This window comes from Amphiura filiformis, chromosome 14 (genome assembly GCF_039555335.1).
Source record: "Amphiura filiformis chromosome 14, Afil_fr2py, whole genome shotgun sequence".
Taxonomy (NCBI): domain Eukaryota; kingdom Metazoa; phylum Echinodermata; class Ophiuroidea; order Amphilepidida; family Amphiuridae; genus Amphiura; species Amphiura filiformis.
The window spans coordinates 45322970-45343012 of record NC_092641.1 but is presented as its reverse complement, the minus strand read 5'-3'; the positions used below and the strand labels follow the sequence as shown (position 1 = coordinate 45343012).

Below are 20043 nucleotides of genomic sequence, written 5' to 3'. Positions count from 1 at the left end.
CTGTGTACATAGCAGTCAAACACTGAACAGACAAAAAGCAACTGACGTTTCGAGCAGATAAACTGCTCTTCTTCAGGGACAGACAACAAAATATAAAGCAAACAACAAAAACTACATGCTGTAGTTTAAAAAACAAATTCAAGTCAAAAATTGAAGGCAAGTTCAAATTGAAATAAGTAGCAAAAAAGACAGCATTGAGAGCAAATTCACTACCTGGTAGTGAATTTGCTCTCAATGAGAGAAGACACAACTTATTTTGCTCTGAGTTTGCTGTCTTTTTGCTACTTATTTCAATTTGAACTTGCCTTCAATTTTGACTTGAATTTGTCATTCACCATCACCTACTTTTTTTTATATAAAACTATACATTTTTGGAAAGGAGATGAGTCAAGGAATCCCATGGCGACGTCAGATTTGTTCAAAAATCTCGAGTTTTTGAAAAAATCAAAAAATTAACTTTTTACCCCAATTTTTTTGTGACAACTTAGAAAAAAATCCGTTCGGGAGTAAAAAAAAATCAGTTAGCTTTTTATGAAGAAGAGACATGAACTTAGGGAAGGTTTTTTATTTTTTTTTTTAATTCGTCTCTTTTTTAGAAATATTGAAAAAAACATGTGAAAAAAGCAATTTTGTCACTCTATTAAGTTAAAAATTGAACATAATGGTGTATTTTTGTTCAAAACGAATATTTTGAAAAAATGAAAAAACCTTCCCTGGACTTTGATGTACTCTAAACGATAGTGTAAAAAGTTTACATTTTGCTTGCATATTTTTCAAGTTATCTTGTCACAAAAATCGTGCAATATTGTTAAGTGAACTCTGAGAAATCGACGTTTTAGGAAAAAAATGTCAAAATTGTGCACAAAACGTCCTTATATTTTAAAACGGTAAGACTTTCACGCTTGTAAAAGCTCTATCTGGTGCATGGTCTAAATATTCATCTTTTTGTACCAATGAATCTGCTTTCAGTGCTCCAAAATTCAAAATAATTAAAAATATCTAATTGGCATTTTGACTTCAAATTTTTGTTTTGTTTACACCACATTTTGGTGGCGTTAACAACATACCGAATGCGCTTGGTTGCGTTGGACATATCACAATCACAATATTTCACATTCGCGCATTTCTGACTCATTATTTCCCGCCAATTTATTTAGCTGTCTTGAGCCATGCGACTTTTTCGAGTTGAAAAGAGCAAAATAAATCAAGCAAAAATATGAGTAAATATTAGCAAGTTGTAATTTATCAGTTTCAAGTAAAAGAATACATCTTAGTGTTGATAAATATCAAGAAATCTCAAATTCGGGCGTGGATGAATGTGTCTTCCATTACTCTAGTCTTAAAACGTTTTTACCTAAACCAAAAGCCAAAATATAGCCTATTTAAAACGTTTTTAAAACGTTTTTGTGTTTGCTGGGATATTTTAATATTTGTATCAATTCTTTTTCCTATTTAGTGGCACAATAGAACTACTGCATAGTGCATCGTAGAGTTTACTGCAAAACATTTACATTACCTCTTAATATTAAACTAATACAGGCCCTATAAAAACTTACGTTTGAAAGCTTACATCATGATAATTGAGGGATGTTTAATAGCCCTGGCTAGATGGCTGTCATTTTCTTAGGAAGGTGGGCCCATGTATATACTTTGAGGGGTCACATCAAAGAATGTGGTCATACAATTATTATGCGGTTTGTGACTACTACAATCAAACTTTTCAAATTCGTTTCAGATAAATTAAGGGAACGCATATGACGTCCCATGTCAAAACCTGACACTTTTGGGCAGGATCGTACGTAAATGGAGAAATAGCCAAAAATCTGCCCGGGGTTAATTTTTGGGTTTGTTGCGAATTTGTGATGTTATTATATGCATGAAATGCGGAGAGGAACTTTGACTACTTATGATCTCAACTTAGGTAGCCAGCTGCGAAATTGTTGAGACTCATATAGTTTGGTAGCAAAATCTAAGCAGATCTTGTCGCGTCTGCTTCTCAGATCAGACATTTTACATGTGACGAGGGCATCTTGGTAAGAAGTGTAGTTACCACCCAAGACGATTCTGCACGCCCTCTTCTGAATACGCTCCAAAGGTGTTGTTTCTCAGTAAGCCCCGGATATCAAACAGGCACCGCATATTCAAGAAGGGGCCGCGCGCACAAAACCAACGTAGATAGTAACCAAATCCTCAACACTCAGTCCAAATATTTTGCGCCTGGTCAGCATAAACAGCCGGCCACTAGCACGCCCTAGAACGTCTCCAATATGAATGTCCCAACTGAGGTCTTTGGCGATCTTAATGCCCACAATTTTGATCACATCGGCACTTTTAAGATTTTGATTACATAACCGCAGATGGGGTAATACCTCGGGATGTTTCATGAAGGAGACGTCCATGTACATGCATTTGGATGGATTTAATTTCATGTTGTTGTACAGAGCCCAATCGTCAAAATTGTCTAAATCAGTTTGGATAGTACTACCATTTCTGGTATTGATGTTTTCAATTACAGTTAGATCATCGACATATTTCAAAGCGAATTTCTTTGGATCGTTCATGCTGGCAGCGTCATTTGCGAGAACCATACAAAATAAAAGGCCCATTTAAGGTGCCTTGTGGAACCCCGCCTGAGAGATTTTGCCAGTCAGACAGGACATTTTGGTATCTCACATATTTGGATCTGTACGACAAAAAATCACAAATTCATGGTATTACAGCAGGCCTTGTACCCATTTCAATTAATTTTGGAATAGCAATATTATGGTCAACGCAGTCGAAAGCTTTACTAAAATCAGTCACGGTGATACGTGACATACTTTGAAATTGATCAAGGTGTTTAAGGATGAAGTCGACTAACTTAACCAAATAATGGGTCGTGGATCTTTCTTTTCTGCTGGCGAATTACCCATGATCGATGTGTGGTTCTATGTCATCCACCACCCAATCTGTAACAAGACTCGGCCACCTTAGAAAAGTGATCAGTCAACGAGATCGGACTAAGCTGGCAAAGACACAACCACATCACATTTCCATTGCGATGGCACCGACCCTTCTTGAAAAGATTTATTTAAAAGATGACACAGTGGATCACTGAGTTCAACTGAGAACTCACGGATCAGCTTAGATGAGATCCCATCTGGTCCCCCCGCTATTTTCCTGCCGATTTTAGACAAATTCGAATTGACTTCCCAGGTATATAGTTCAGAAAGGGCTTCTGGGCAGGAAGGTAAGTGCAAGATATGTTACATTCAATAATATAGGCGTACGCATACATTTTTATGACCATTTACTAGTATTGAATACTTTAATTGTAATAAGCATCAGTATAAGTTTATGAATGTTCACCTGTGTTGGTATAAATCATGCTTCTGTCTACGAGTCAAGAAAATCACGACCTGGTACAGTCACTCACTCGCTGATGAAAGATGGAGTACCATCTGAAAATTCTGAGGTAGGAATTAATTCTTTATGTTTGGATCAAAAGTTTATATCAAAATCAGGCATCAGTATAATTTCGTATGAATGCGTTATGATTAATAACATATTTTTATTTATCAAAATTCGATTTTTATCAAAATTCGATGCTGGCATAGTCTAATTAAAATACGGTAAACTAATTGGAAATGACAGAATCATGAAAACAGTATAATAAGGTGGGGTTTTGTTTTTTTTTTGGGTTTTTTTTTTGGGTTTTTTTGCATTTTGCCCTCTCTCAGAGCTCATGATTATTGTATTTTATTATTGTACATTGAAAGCTGAGAATTTTTGCCGGGGATCGTACCTTTTCAGCCTGGTTGAAATAATGTGTCTTCATACATACTCACGATATAACGACGTTTCTGATTGGATTTGGGCCCTTTTTTGCTGGTCATAAATTCCGTTTATGACCAGTACGCAGGGCATAAACAAGCTGCGTCACGCAGCGTTGGAACCCAATTAACACGATCCACGATTTGCTAGTGTTGCGTACACGCGCATGTCACCGCGCCCATCTCACGCGGAGCGCAAAAGATAACGCGTATCACGCGTTGACTCTCGGCCGTTTACTTCATGAGCCGAGCTGCTTCCCGCAAGTAGGCCTACTCATTTTCTTCCAATTTATGAAGGAAAACGGTATGGAAATGTTATTTAAACTTGTAAACCCTTATTATTTTCATTTGTATTGAATTGCTAGGAATGTTAGGTATGTATGAACGGGATTCATTCATAGGATTTCGGGCATGATCGCTGTTTATGCCCTCAATCTTATGAATGAACCCCTAATCCTCGTATTTTGCCCGGCGATAGTCTTCTTTTCTAAACATCTCAAAAAAAGTAACTAACCCCCCTTAAATAATGACCGTTATTCAAACACGGATGATTTTATTACAAATCTGTAAAATGCGTTGCAAGCAGAATTTATTTCTGCACATTTTGACCCCTCATTTGTAGCAATTGACTAAATATTAACGTCACCGCGTACATTTAAATCAATGTAACCCAATATTTGAAAGTTGCAGTAAATTCCATTGATTTGTATTCAGTGGAAGGAAATCTGTGTAATGATATCTGAGTGTTTTTGTATTGTAAAAATGTTATAGGTAAGTGCAACTTTCAAATCTGGACCTCATTACATTAAATTGACCGGTGTTTTATTGTTTTCTGGGTTATCGTATCAAATGAGGTGTCAAAATACGCAGAAACAAATTCTACTTCCGACGCATTTTACAGATTTGTAATACAATAGCCCCTTTTTGAATAATAGCCATTATTTAAGGGGGTTAGTTACTTTTGTGAGATGTTTATGTGCATATCGTTTAATCACTACGTCTGCCCAAAGCAGGTGATATCACTCCGACAGAATTGTAGCATAAACTTCCACAAATTCTCGCTATTCACAATAAGCGCGCCGCCAGCGGTTTGCGATGTAATCGGGATGTATCATGGGAAAAGGTCGACATCCAAGTCCGCGCAATACGAATATTACCATGCTATTACATAGGAACACGTGACAATATTTTTTTAGTTTGTCAAAATAAAGGCGTTACACGCGAATCGATACTCAATAATACTTAATAATGTGTTTTGAAATGTGCACAATTAATTTTTTCTCTGTCGGGCTAAAATCCCGTCTCCAATATTCGAATGGGTGTGGGTTTCATGCATGCAATCATCCCCCACCCCTCCCATCCTCCCTCATATTACGCAAATGCACGTGCTTTTGACCAAATTAACCCTACACCTTGATCATGTTGATCATTGTAGCTTTACAGATTGCAAATATTATTTCTTGCAGTTTATTATTTGATAGAGAGATTGCGATATTACATACGTGGTGCGTAACATGTACGTTGGCCCGTGCGTTTATACGACGTTAAAAACGGTGTTAAATGTTGCTAGTCTCGGTTCCAGACTGGATTGTGTTCATTCGTCACGAAGGAGAACAAGGCGGCTGGAACAAAGACTATAATATCAGCTAATATCTGATCTCGTCGAGGGCAATGTGATTGAAAATTTAATGGTTACCGAGTCAAAAATAATTCAATACAGCATGCTTTTGATTTTCCCCCAAAACTAAGATTAACATGCTGCTTAAACTTAATTGTATTTTTGTGCGCCCCAAATATTAAAGTTGCCCAAAAACATATATTTTGGTAGATTAAGGACCACTACATCCATATATTAATGGCATTACTTTCAAAATGAGACTTTTTCGTGCTGAAAATTAGGCGCGTTGCATGAACTTCGACATATCGTAAAATCAGCATATTTTATGTAAAACGTGCGTTCTATACGACGTTGGTGTCCAAAATGTGAAATCGCAATTTCATTTGTATACGCAAAGTATCACACACATTTCAATGGACAATCTCTGCGTGTAAACATCGTGTATAAAAGTCAATGTTTAACACATCACTGAAGCTATATTATATTGATTTGTTACAAACAAACAGAACCATAATAATAATTAGACTTACCTTCGTTTGTTCATTATCCTTGACCGTCTTTACATATTGTGAAATGATCAAATTCTTTGTATTTTCGCACGTGCAAAATCTTCAAAACTGGCTAAATACGCGATCATGTTTCGATGCAGGAGAGTGGTTTTGAATAGACCGACGTGCGTCCGATCACTGCGATTTCTCTAATGGCAAATGTTGGACGTCATTCTTCTTAATGCCGATTTACTTATTATGTCTACAATTTTTTTAACCAACTCCAAACAATAGCTTCAAGTTTTATTCGCTAGTGACCTCTTTTATCGCTTCTTAAACATTTTACTAGTCACGGTTGTTTGATGTAATCATTTCTTAATGTTGCTAACAAAACATTACATAGTTTTCAATTCTAGACATCTACAATATCAACAGCTATCACACTAATATACACATATATTTTCTAGCTATTCTTAACTTAGATTTTCTTTTCTTTATTAATTTTTTTACCTTTTTCTGCCTTTTGTTGTAATTTTTATTCAATAAATTGTACATTTGTGTACAAATTCAATTTGCCCGAGGGGGTATCATATCAAGTATGAACGTTAGTGCTCGTGCATGAACTTTTCAGGACGTACCCTAAATAAGTATTCGGAGCTAATTCACTACCCTAAAACAGCAGAAGATGGTCTTTGTTTTAACATTTTTTTGTTTCATGTTCGACGTCTTTTAAAACATATAGCATACCTTTTTTTCTGATTTTGTACGTTTTGACACCGTAAATCATGCATGTAAACCATGTGCGCGAGTATATACATCGCTTGCCCGTAAAATCTGCCCATTTCTATTCGTGCGAGCATGATATTCACCTCGAGATACACTCAGAGAAATATTCACACGTTATGTAAAAAAAACACGATGTAAATTAAATTATACACAATATATGTACAAGTTTGTCACAAACTTTTACCATGCCAGTTTGTAAATGCTTCAAATACATATTTGAACTGTACCGAAGCTAGTTTACCTAGTTTGTGTAATCATTGCATGAAATGAAGTAAAATGTCAGCCAAAAATACTTCGCTGATTGGAGAAAATCTACCTAACGTGTTATGTAAATCGACACGTGTAGTTTTTACCTATTTCATGTAAGAAATTATAGCGCAGACCGAAAGCAATGGTGGACTCGACGTGTGTGTGATCGGGTAGCCTGCTGAAACTTCATTCAAATAGGTAGGTTTCGGAGTCATTTAGCTTGAACCAAACTGGAGATTTCCGACCGTGTCGGCATTTTGAGATGAGTTCGGTTTTATTATTGAGGGTGTTAGGCCCTTTCGCACGCAGTATTTCTAATTTCTCTTCAAAACATAGGTTGCATTGTCCTGATTTGGTGTGGTTGTTGAACCTCTGTTTAAAGGTTCCACCTGAAAGTCCTATATAAGATTTAGATTCTGTATTCGAAGTTACACTGGCTTTATATACTAAGGCACTTGTCATGCACTTTCCACGGAGGGGACAGGTTTCTTTGACTCTACAGTTGCAACTTTTTGTTGATGGCACTTGGTTGGCTTTTTTGGTGATTTGGTGGAACCTTTAAACAGAGGTTCAACAATTAACCACACCAAATCATTCAAACATGACAAATATGAGAAGGAAACAGAACTCTCAAAATATGTATGGCAACTTAAAAGAAAAGGAAGTAACTACTCTATCCACTGGGAAATCTTGAAAGAATCAAACACACACAGACGTGACTCAGGACAATGCAACCTATGTTTTGAAGAGAAATTAGAAATACTGCGTGCGAAAGGGCCTAACACCCTCAATAATAAAACCGAACTCATCTCAAAATGCCGACACGGTCGGAAACCACCAAGCCGCGCAAAGAAAAAATAAATTGCGCACCTCATTACTTGCGTAGTTGCTACGCCTACAGCGCCTTCCGCATTTTAAAGAAACAATTTGCGCACTTCATTACATGCGTATATGCTGCGCCTATTGCGTTTTTCGCTAAACATGCGTGCATTTGTTTTTCGCATTTCAAAATTGCGAGCATGCGTGTATGAAAAGAAATAATTACGCACTTCATTGCATGCGTAGTTGCTGCGCCCACCGCGTTTTTCGCTAAACATGCGTGCGTATATACTGTGTCATTCGCTTTTAAACATGCGCGCTGTCATACTTTTCTAGTGAAGACGCGTACGCTTTCAACGCTGTGAATTTATTTGTTTTGTTTTGGAGTTACAGTTCAGTGTTCAGCTATTTATCTGATGATCGCCGTTTTAGGCGTGAAACTCCGAGTAATAAATCATGCTGTTATAACATAATTACGCTGTTTTATGTATTTTAAAATTTATGTAAATATTTTACATAATTTGTAAGTATTTTTTCTGCTATGTTTTTTTTTACATAATTCATGGTTATGTAAAAAATACCTATTTGTTTTGGAGTTCTATACGTACATCGAAGTTGTGTAAAATTTTACATAATTTATGTATTTTTTTCTGTGAGTGTACAAGTACCACCCCAGCTATATTATTGGTAGTTGCTAAAGAGGGCCCGAAGGACTCAGTCTATACCAGAGAGTTTCCAGTAGACGTTGCAGCCTTGTATTTCTCAAACTGTACCTTCCAATCTACGATATAGTCGTTACTATATTTATCAAACTCTTCTTTCCATTGCTTCTCAACCTCATCGATGTCACCTAAATATTATAGGAAAAAATGTAAAAAGTTTTGTCGATCGTTAGTTTTCATTCATTTGTTAAAAACAACAGAATAGCTTCTAATCATCAAATACAGCCCGGATTGAACAAAGAATAATTGGACTGGTCATAATTATATTGAGGACTACTGTGATAGAAGGAAAAGGAAGAATGCAAGGGAAGATACCAAGAGGAAGAGGAAAAATGTTTAATGAACAGTAGGGCCTACACGATCCCTCTATAAAAATACAGCGCCGAGGTTGGATTAATGAAGATGGTTAGGACGGTTTATATACCAGAGAAGGTTCATGTGCTCAAAGCCATGACGCTTTGAAACTTTAATCGAAATAACGACCTTCGTTAATTGGTCGGAACCCTCTCGATGAAGGACGGCGCCTCGCGTAAAATTCTTCTATAGCTTCAAATTATTAGGGACATGTAGTTTATATTAGTGTTGGATTTGTCATAAAATGAAATTAAAATACCAATATCCTCAGACGGCTTCAAGAATGTAGCCCCAGGTTACACCCGATATTCTGAAGTCAAAATTAATCCGAATCCGAAGCTAAAATATACCTGTTTGAACGTCGAGATTGGGCAGATAATCTCTCCAAAAAGCACATTCCAGAGGCTTTACACCACTACCTGTAATTCCAGTTCCCTCGGCAAGTGACTCATTTAGTACCAAGAATTCCTTTGTCTCGACGTCGTATTTTGGCCACACATAAGGTAGATCAGCCACGTCAGAAGTATCTGAATTCGGGTTTCTAAAAGGGGCAGAAAATGTTTCAAAAGACAAAAAGTGTTTTCAAATTCGTTTACATACTTCTTGTGAAAATCACAGTTGTTGGAAAGAGAATTCCTGTCTTATCAATAATAAAAACAAAAACAACAAAACATTACATTCAAAATAACTGTATTTATATTTTCGATCTTCCTTATTTGCTTGACATTATTTCTCAACTTTGATTATTATAATCAAATCGTTTTGAAGCTTAAACATAATGCGTCCTTTCTCATAATGACGAGTCCTATTAAACTTAGTATATGAACTGCAGAAAGAAAAATCTTGGTCAGCGAACAAGTTACCACGATAGGGATTGCTTGATCCGGGGAGGTAAATTGATTTTTGACCAAGATTCTGCTCGCTGCATATGAACCCCCCTTCGGTATTTCATCATACGGACTCTAGAGGGCGACATTATCGTAAAGCCATTCTTGCTTGGTCGCTCCCCGTGCTCAACGAATCGCGTATACGTACGTGTCCACGGGTTACATCATCAGCACGTTATTGAGAGACGGTTTATAGAAGTTATAATCATGAAGTGCAGCATTATTATAACTTACCCAGTTCTTGCAAAATTTGCCCAGAAATTCATCATCTTCCTACTCAGTACTCTCTCATTATCACTGTAACCACGTGACGCGTCAAACGGAACACCAAAGATATAGGGGATCTCATCACCATGGAGAGCACCCATCCATTCTGGAAATGGACTGTTAGACGGACGCTCTTCAAACCGGTAATAATAGACTTGATTGCCCTCTCTGGCATACGCATTAGCCAACTCGACTGTTGGGCAATTGAAATCGAAGTCTCCAGCTGCAAGATCTATTGCATCCCTCAGAAGGCTTTGATTATTAGGTGTTTTCCACGGCCTATACTGAAATGCGATGGCATCTAACCCAAAGGATTGGAAATTTGGAAAGACAAACCGCAGCGCTGCGTTATATCTTTCGTAATCAAGAAGGTTTTCTCCCTCTTTACCAAAACCAGGAACAATGGAAAATAAGAAGACGTTGGCTTCATTGGAGTTGCTTCCAATAATCAACTCACACTGCTTAAAGCTGCCCTGGTCTTGAGCATCAACGGGATCTTCAGAAAGAAAGATCCCGTCATATACCGGTGCATAGAAAGGCTCTAAGTATTTTCCTGTTCCTGGAGTTGCAGCCAACAAGTCGTTTGCATCAACGTTTTGCAGACATGTGACCATATCTGGAATATCTCGTACATCACCATTTGTGTCTCTCAAACATTCTACAGAACGTGCAAGAAGCTTGGCACGTTCTAAAGCTACCTCTTGAGTAATATATGCCCAACGTGGTGTAACACCACCGCTTTGAATTCCCGCGCGCTGAAAAAGCGATTGGGAAACTGGCGAGAGCAAATGGAAAGCGACGCTTGCGCCACCCGCGCTCTCGCCAAAAATTGTGACGCTATTCGGATCGCCTCCAAAGGTTGCAATGTTATCTTGTACCCACTGTAACGCCATGGCTTGATCGTAAAGTCCTTGATTTCCAGGTGCACTAGAATCTCCAGTCGCTAGAAATCCAAACGAATCTAATCTGTAATTCATTGACACAACAATCATCTTTTCAAATGCTGCCAAGTATTTTCCATCATACATATCAGAGGAGCTAACGCCAAAATAATATCCGCCTCCGTGTATCCAAACCAATACCGAACCATTTTGTGGCCTAGGATAGGGAACCCAGACATTAAGATTCAAGCAGTCATCGCTTAAGGGGACTGTTGGATTCCATTTTCCAGTTTTTTGAATTCCAGGAAACCCAGTGTCTAGTACTTGCCAACATCCATGCCCATACTCAGTAGCATTGACTACACCGCTCCATGGTGCCTTCGTTACAGGAAGTTTGAATCTTCTTTCTCCAGAGGTGGGTTCCGCAAAAGGAATGCCGAGGAAGGCGTCTACTTCCGTACTACCATTAACAGTAATACGCTTTCCCATGATTCGTCCAGTCTTGATTCTTTCTACCGGATTAGATTGAGCGTAAGCCGTAACTATCAGCAGAACGAAATACAAAATCTGAACCATGTTGATCTGAAAAGTGAATAAACAAAACTAAAAATATTATTGAAATATTCGAGGTTTTTTTTTAATTCACCGGAGCAAGAAGACGTGGAAAGGTTATACTCGGCATAAAATATGCCGATTTTAACATTACTATTATAACTGAGGTATTCTCAATTGACAAAGATAAACGTAGATCGCTGAGCTCGAGCTAGCACGTTTGACGTTGCCGTACCAAAGTCACACCCTGACGCTACGAAATTAAGGGACCTAACAGAAACATCCCCAATACTTCTAAAAGGGTAAAGTAAATTTACTGAATTACGTATTTTCGCACATTCAACTTTACTGTATGGCATTGTTTTAGCATGATAGTATTGCTGAATAATAATAAAGCACGCATATTTCTAAAACAATGGCGACTAAAGGTAACTATGTCGCCAAAGCGGCGTCTTTATCTAGCAACAGGACGAAACGTATTACAGGATGTGCTGGATTTCCTTTAATTTAGCAATAATTACTTATTACATACAAATACAGTGAAATTTAATGCGTTTAAGTGCAAAATTTATTCAACTTCGTGGCATTTTTCAAACTGCTTCCTTTATTTTGATATGAACTTTACTGTACTTAATATTGAAAGCAACCTTCAACTTTCAAACTTTTGTCCTTATTCACGCACCCATGGCAACCTTGCACAGTTATTTACCGTATACAAGCAATCATTCTATAATGTTAACAATACCATTTATTTAACAATATAGACGGTGAATGAAGTTCAGATATGCCTGCCTGCAATGGACCTTACTCTAAATTTTAATTCTCTGTACATGGTCTGTAGCATATACTATTTTAATATGATTTTTCGCCAGGCAAGATTTGTACATAGACATAGTAATAAAATGGCAGGTGTAGGTGAGGCGCGAAGAGTAAATAAAAAACAATTCCATTTTCAACGTTAAAGAATTTCACGTCCTTTCTCTGATAATTTAGGCAAAAATAACAATTGAGGAGTAAATTAAGGGACACCCGTTAATACGGAGCAAGATGATATGTTACCCGGCAGCACAAATGAGCCGTAAATTCCCTAAATTTGATTCTGAGTTACGGTGTAAAATGCGTACGAAGGTCGTATTCACCGGTAACTTAAGCTGGCCCGACATCGATCTCATTTGATAGTGAAAAACTAATCAATTATCCTATTGTTGAAGTGGATAATAAGCTTCTACCTTAGATGGCTATAAAACTTTTAATAGCTCTGGTCTTTGTTTGCTTTTGCTAAATCCTGTTCAAGTGGTGGGTTACCAGGCATTGTATTTTGTATAGGTATGCATAACCAACAATTAACAATGAGAGACCTTTCTTAAACCTCGTTGACTTGGGGATGATTTGAAATGACCGCCAATTATTACTGTTTGATATTTATTGCCAGCAATGTGGAAAAACAGACACATGCAGAAACGAAAAAAGCTATAATTTTGTTAAAGAGCAAAGTTTAACAAACCATAACCCCGCTTCTGGATATCGTTTGAAGTCAAATGATATACCATTTTTAAGTTTATGATGTTTATTTTTTAAACACGAAATAAAACAAAATTGACCGGGGGAGAAATTTACGGCTCATTCGCCGTGAATGGTCACATATGGGAATGTGTACGCGTAGCCGAAAGTTTGGAATTGTGCAGTAAATGGTTCGGGTTTTTTTCATAGCTAAAAAAACCATTTTTTATGGTTCGCAATTATTGCTCTCGACTTATACTCTCGATCTCTTCTATTTTGTTTCCATTTCTTCTTATCTTTTTCCTTCTACCACTTCTTCTTCTTCTTCTTCTTCTTCTTCTTCTTCTTCTTCGTCTTCTTCTTCTCTGCTTCTCCTTCTTCTTCTCCTTCTTCTTCTTCTTCTTCTTCTTCTTCTTCTTCTTCTTCTTCTTCTTCTTCTTCTTCTTCTTCTTCTTCTTCTTCTTCTTCTTCTTCTTCTTCTTCTTCTTCTTCTTCTTCTTCTTCTTCTTCTTCTTCTTCTTCTTCTTCTTCTTCTTCTTCTTCTTCTTCTTCTTCTTCTTCTTCTTCTTCTTCTTCTTCTTCTTCTTCTTCTTAATCTTTATCAATGTCCGACTTGTTTCCGCTGGCTACAGGCGTGGTAGGAGTTACCCCTAAGTCATTCAGTCAACCATCTCAAGGTCATTTAATCAAGATGAGTACAAGGCCTTTAAAAGTCATTGTTATTCAATCAAGGCGGGATTGAGTGGAGCAACCCTAAGATCATGCTAACATTATCACTGAGCAATGGTCAACCTCAAGGTCAATGAATTATGATAGAATGACCTCAAGGTCAATGAATCAAGATATAATTGACCTCAAGGTCAATGGATCAAGATATGATTTACCTCAAGGTCAATGAATCAAGACAGAATTTACCTCAAGGTCAATGAATCGAGATAGAAGCAGTACACGTGATGGAATCGGATCAGTCTTACCATCGGTGCCATTTTAAGTAGGAGTCAAACGAACGTTATTCCATTGTTGCTATGGTCACTCAATAAAAATGCGCATTGAGAAGGGGTCAAAGTCAACCTAAAAGTCATTCAAATAAAGTAAAAAATCCAATAGTGATGGAATCTTACTATCCTGCTCAGCCTGTTTGATATACGCTATCGGGTGTGTCTCATTTCGGAACCGACAATACCGCATTTAATATAAATAAGATGCCGGGTTGGAGTATTTGACGAAGGAGACATGTTACGAAATTATGACATGAATTTCGTTGAATCTTCAGTATCTATACCATATTTACTTTTGAAAACAACACCACAAATACAATCATCCCAGATCATTTCTACACAAAATTAATTTCGTTCAAAAATAATTTAGTAGTGACTTTATCAAGAAGTATGGATGAGTATTATGGCATCAGGAATTGCTTGGGACGCGACGCGAGTGCAGCGGATTCCTCCTGAAAAGCACTTTAATTAAACTTGCTTTCTAGTTATAATAGTTCATTATGCACTTGCACGTCGATAAAAGACAGGTATTTTTTTAAATATCTGACCATTTAAACCCTAAATAAAGTCTTAAAAACAATTGATTTTGTGATCATAATCTGGACTACAAGACAAAAGATAGCCAACTTATTATCTCATCAAATTGCTCTTTGTTTTTCAATAATATACAAAAATTCTGTAATTTAGAATGCACCAGGAGTATCGATCAAGATATACCTACAACCACAAAGTTGAACACTTATTAGTCATCAAGCTTAAATAGAAATCAAGAGTTAATCTAAAGAACATACCTCTGATTCTGCCAGTTTGTCCTCAGTGCAATTCCTTCCAGATCAAACACTGACTGCGAGTGTATTCGAAAGTCGACTCTGTATAATCTTCAATTCCCTGCAGCTAATGTCTATAGTAATTCATAAACCTAGAAAACGCACAGTGTGTCTTTTCCATAGTCCGCATGGTTTAATATATAGTACCAGAAAAGGTCAGAAATCTAAATAACAATAATTTTGGAAGCGGATGACATGACATTGAACCTACTTTGAATTATGTATAGCAACAAAGTTCCTAAAATAAGTGTATTAATTTTGTTTACTGGAATGCTTATTCAGCTTATTCCTTTGCTGACTGGGTCACAACAATAGATTAATAGAGTTCAGAAATCACGCCACGTCAAATAACAATGATATTGACAGCTTATGACATGACGTCATATCACATGGTTACAAATCGAGCGCTCAGTACCCTGGGTAGTGTTATTCATAAGCGCGATTGCATTTTCCCAGGGAAGCTATGGAGTCTTTGTTGCATTGGGCTCTTGATATAAATGAATTTGATTACTGGCATGCCTTTTACACTTTTTACACTGTTGCAACAAGCATATAGTTCAGAAATCATATGACGTCCTAATATGAACTACAGTTTTCAAACATTCATGAATTTTCCATTTAGGAGCGTAACCCCACTATAGTCCGTATGCCTTCCTCGAGGCTGTAAAGTAATATCAAATTTTGTGATTTTTTTCAAAAACTGCTCATTTTTGCAGGAATCTGGTATGCTAGTTGGATTCTCTGCGTAATTTCCTGTCTAAAATTGTATATACTTTTCAACATTACGTTTAGAGATATAGTGAAAAACAATACTTACTAAATCGAGGAAGGCATACGAAATTTAGCAGTAATTACCCGAACCTCTTTCCCTAGCCCTACAACGCACCCCACAGATGTGCACCCCCCCACATACACACACCCACATCAAACACACCCCAGTACGCAACCCTAAAAGCTACAACAGGACCACGCACGAAGGTCGTACGTGTGCTGGTGCTAAAGTTTGTTCGGTTTATATAAGGCGAAAAAAAAAGACTCATAACATCGTGTATTGATTTTGAAAGGCATGCACGCAGTTGGGTGCGATGCTAACGCTAGCCGATTATTTCAAAATAGGTTTAGTATGGATGGCTTTCAAGTATGCATATATATACAATCAAAATGGAAATTAACTTTTCCATTGAGGTTTGTTTCTGTAAACCTATATCAATTCACATGTTTATTGATACACAAGAGACCCTTACACAGAGTCATCGACCCGATATGTACATGGCAGAAATCGCCATGATGGTAGTTCAAATCCACTAGTTCCATTTTGTTCCAACCTGTTTAATAATTTTGAGACTTCCCACTAAGGCTATTGACAATAGCCTGGTCACTGCTTCTGTATTATGACAGTTAACGTGGTACGTCATCTGCTTTAGACTGCCTCCACCAGTGGTCTACTCTGCGCTAGTACCGTGTGTATGTTCCGCAACCCGAGTGTCTACGAATGAGGGCAGCTGTCATTTTTTTTGTTCAGGACATATAAAATCTGAATCTTTGTCAGTTTTTGATTTCAAAACGCACGGTTGAAGTTCAATACGCACACTTATGAATATTATGTCCTTTCAACACATATATTCAAGTGTAGGCCTTACAATTGGCTTCTTTAGAAACCTAAAATGACGGGAGATATTCATCATTTTCTACCCCATAATCGTCAGAATATGCATAGCAGATAACCGTGTATTGATTTAGTCTTCCTGCCTCTACAATATAATTATTTACTAGGGTTTCTCGCTGTGCCTTACTACCTTATCTTATGTGAAATGTACAAGTCTAACGAACAATGAATTACAAATACAAATTATTGCCGATGACAAGTATAATTACACCAGATTTTCTCTACACAAAATCTAGCCGTTAACGAGACAAAATCCGACAGAACCATGAACATTCGCCGTAGAAGTAGTGATGTAACAGAAAACAATTTTTGAATATATTGCCCTGCAATAGTCGTACGCTATGTCTCTGCATCGCACCACAGATTATCAAACAATAGGTATAAAGACCTGGATTGTAATTCTATAGAAATTTCCAACTATGCTGAGTCCGTGTACATTTCACTCGCACCTGTACGATTCGTGTCGTTGAAAAGAGCGGTATTGTATTCAATCTATGATTGTACACCGTACATAGGGATTACAGATGATGAGTGCAGCCTACAAATAGTTTGGGGCAATACATTCAAAAATTGTTTTCACCTACCTCTATGGTAATTAACCCTGTTGCATCACTACTTCTACTGGAATAAAATCCTGTCTCCAATATTCAAAGAGGTGGGTGTTTCATGCATGCAATCACCCCTCATGTTACGCAAATGCACGTGCTTTTGAACAAATAAACCGAACGCCTTGATCATGTTGATCATTGTAGCTTTACAGATTATCATTTTTTTTGCAGTCTAATGGTGTATTTAAAAATGGCAAATTTTTGATGTCACCGTAAATTAAGTCGATGCAGTCTCGTAGTCCTTCTTGATGCCATTTACTAATCATGTCTACAACTTTTTTAAACCAACTCCAAACAAAAGCCTCAAGTTTTATTCGCTAATAACCCCTTTCACATAGCTTCCAAAACCTTGTGCTGGTGCAAAGAAAAAGTACACGATTAAATATTTCAGTAATTTTTTTGAAAATATACACCCGATAATATCTTGATATAACTAAAGAAATGCAAATAGATTACCATGCTCACACACACATTCTAATCTATAGCCCCTGGGCCTACTTCCAAACCAATATACGTACAGGGGGCGTACATGAAACGTAATGATTGACAGCTGTTTGGATCACGGTCTGCTACTAGTTCAAAGCCTGTTCACACAGATTACAAAATCTTTACAAGATACTTCTCAAGGTGCGATATTAGGGAGTAGCGTGTTCCCTGCGTATTGTGGGTAATAATAATGGTAGGGCTAATGGCGACTTCTGATCTGAAATTATTGTTCGCGGAGTCGTCCCCAATTCTGTTAATTACAATGTTGTATTACGAGAAATCTGGTGTGTGTGTGTGTGTGTGTGTGTGTGATCATAGGTTTATACCGGATTGTTTGTTTTTGTTTCGTCGGTTACGGCAGGTTATTCCGAAGAGTCATCACTTATTCATAGTAGGGATTGTTATTCCGAAGGACCGTTATTCCGAAAATTTAGAGTAATAACCCTTAGAAGTAACGACCCTTCGGAGTAATGAGCCTTCTGAATAACGAGCCTTATATTAAATTCTGAGGAGGCCCCAATGACCCTTCCGAATAGCAAACCTTCGGAATGGAATAACGACCCGTCAGAAAAACGGCCCTTCAGAATAGCGACACGTCCCGTTTCTTCTCTCTATTTAGGTTTATTCTTGAATCGCAATCCCCTGGAAATGCAACTTGACTATATAAAAAATATATGAGGACGAACAATTTCCTTCCGGAAATCGTCATAGTACCCATAATGCTATAGGAAATATGCTACCTTCTAGTATAAAGTAACATAAAAAGTACCTACACCATTTATTTTACTTCTCTGTCATCCCAAGCAAAAACGCAGTGCATGTAAATACATGACATTAAAGATATTGTCTTTCTATTTGGGAGTCTATTGTGTTTATTGAATAAGTCTGCTTCCTAATGTAGTTTCGTCAAGTGAAATAACATGGCAAATTATGATGTGTGTGTGTGGGTGTGGGTGTGTGGGGGGTGTGGAACATGGTAAATACTGTGTTTTATTTGGAAGGTAGATGTTGTTGAATCAGTCAAGGCCTACTCCCAAAGTAGAGTGCGGTATTTGCCTATCATTCCAAAGCATAATTTATACTGTGTTTTTACTTGAGAGGGCTGTTTACCCATTTAAAAAAATTAGTATTATTTGTTCAATTGTGTTCGCTTTGTCGTTTTTGCTCAGAAAGATAGTTGAATCCTCCAGTCTTCAAATACTACGCATGCCCGCAATAGATCCACCATGCTGTATTCGATTGAGCATACTTGTATTCCGAGGGGGATATAATACTCACGTATGAACGTATGAACTTTCAGAACGGACCCTAAATAAGTATTTTTCGGAGCTTCCATAACACTCCAAAGTCGTATTTTGGTCGCATTCACTACCCATTGTTTTGTTTGTCTTTTTAAACTCGCGAGCATATTGACCCACCTCGAAATACAAGTGGACCCGAGCAATATGTTGGGTTTATCTGCTTATTATTTGTAGTTGCGAAAGAGGGGCCGAAGGATTCAGTCTATGTATATTTACAAGTAGTTTCTATTAGTAGAGAGTTTCCATCAGTTCTTAATTAGACGTTGTAGCCTTGTATTTCTCAAGCTGCACCTTCCAATCTACGATATATTCGTTACTATATTTATCAAACTCTTCTTTCCATTGCTTCTCAACCTCATCGATGTCACCTGTTAGAGTATGGGAAGATAAAAATTTGAAAAGTTTTCGTTGAGTGTTAAAAGCAACAGAGTAGCATCTTATCAATAAGATATAGCTCGTATTGAACACATAAAGGGAAATTGTACATTGCTTATAAACAATCAGGGACAGAACATACAGAAAGAAGAATTGAACTGATCATAATTATATTGAGGACTAATGGCTTATGAGAGACATATTGGAAGGAATGGTGCAAGGGAAGAGACAAAAAATTAAAAAGAAAGAATGTATGGACGATCCTTCATGTAATTATTTCGTGTAAGCTAATCCTAATTCTAAACCTTATCCTAACCCTAACCCTAATCATAGTCATAACCCTAATCCTAACCCTAAACTAACCCTAACCTTAACCCTAACCCTAACCCTAATTTCGTGTAAAATTACATGAAGGAATAACCGAATGTTTAATGATCTGTGCAACTAAGCCTATGCGATCCCTCTACAAAAATACAGCGCTGAGGTTGGATTAATGAAGATGGTTAAGACGGATTATAGTATAACCAGAGAAAGTTCATGTGCTCAAAGCCATGACACTTTGATACTTTATTCGAAATAACGACCTTCGCAGTAACTGGTCGGAACCCTCTTGGTGTTTCGTATTATACAGTTTCGTATTATTATTACGGTCATGCAGTTTAAAGTAATTTTCGATTTGTCATTATGAAATCAAAATACCAATATCCTAAGATGGCTTCGAGAATGCAGCCCCAGGTTACACCCGATTTTCTACAATCAAAATTAATCCGAATCCGAAGCTAAAATATACCTGTTTGAACGTCAAGATTGGGCAGATAATCTTTCCAAAAAGCACATTCCAGAGGCT

The 20043-nt window shown here is 37.3% G+C and overlaps 2 protein-coding genes across 3 annotated transcripts in view; both read right to left on the bottom strand.

Moving 5' to 3' along the window:
* Positions 1-7673: 7673 nt before the first annotated feature.
* Positions 7674-20043, bottom strand: part of LOC140170175 (cholinesterase-like) — a 24673-nt gene continuing 12303 nt past the window's right edge. The window contains exons 1-4 of one of the 2 annotated variants that reach the window (XM_072193499.1): positions 14725-14902; positions 9970-11465; positions 9199-9389; positions 7674-8622 (exon numbers count right to left, since the gene is read on the bottom strand). In XM_072193499.1, coding sequence (XP_072049600.1) covers positions 8492-8622; positions 9199-9389; positions 9970-11459 — 1812 coding nt within the window. In that variant the 5' untranslated portion in view covers positions 11460-11465; positions 14725-14902 and the 3' untranslated portion in view covers positions 7674-8491. Of the gene's footprint in view, positions 8623-9198; positions 9390-9969; positions 11466-14724; positions 14903-20043 lie in introns of those variants that run through there. The other variant, XM_072193500.1, reaches the window with a different exon arrangement.
* The window catches only part of LOC140169455 (cholinesterase-like), a 25356-nt gene continuing 23479 nt past the window's right edge, over positions 18167-20043 (bottom strand). The window contains exon 3 of the mRNA XM_072192715.1: positions 18167-19189. Within this exon, the coding sequence (XP_072048816.1) occupies positions 19074-19189 (116 nt within the window). The 3' untranslated portion in view covers positions 18167-19073. The remainder of the gene's footprint in view (positions 19190-20043) is intronic.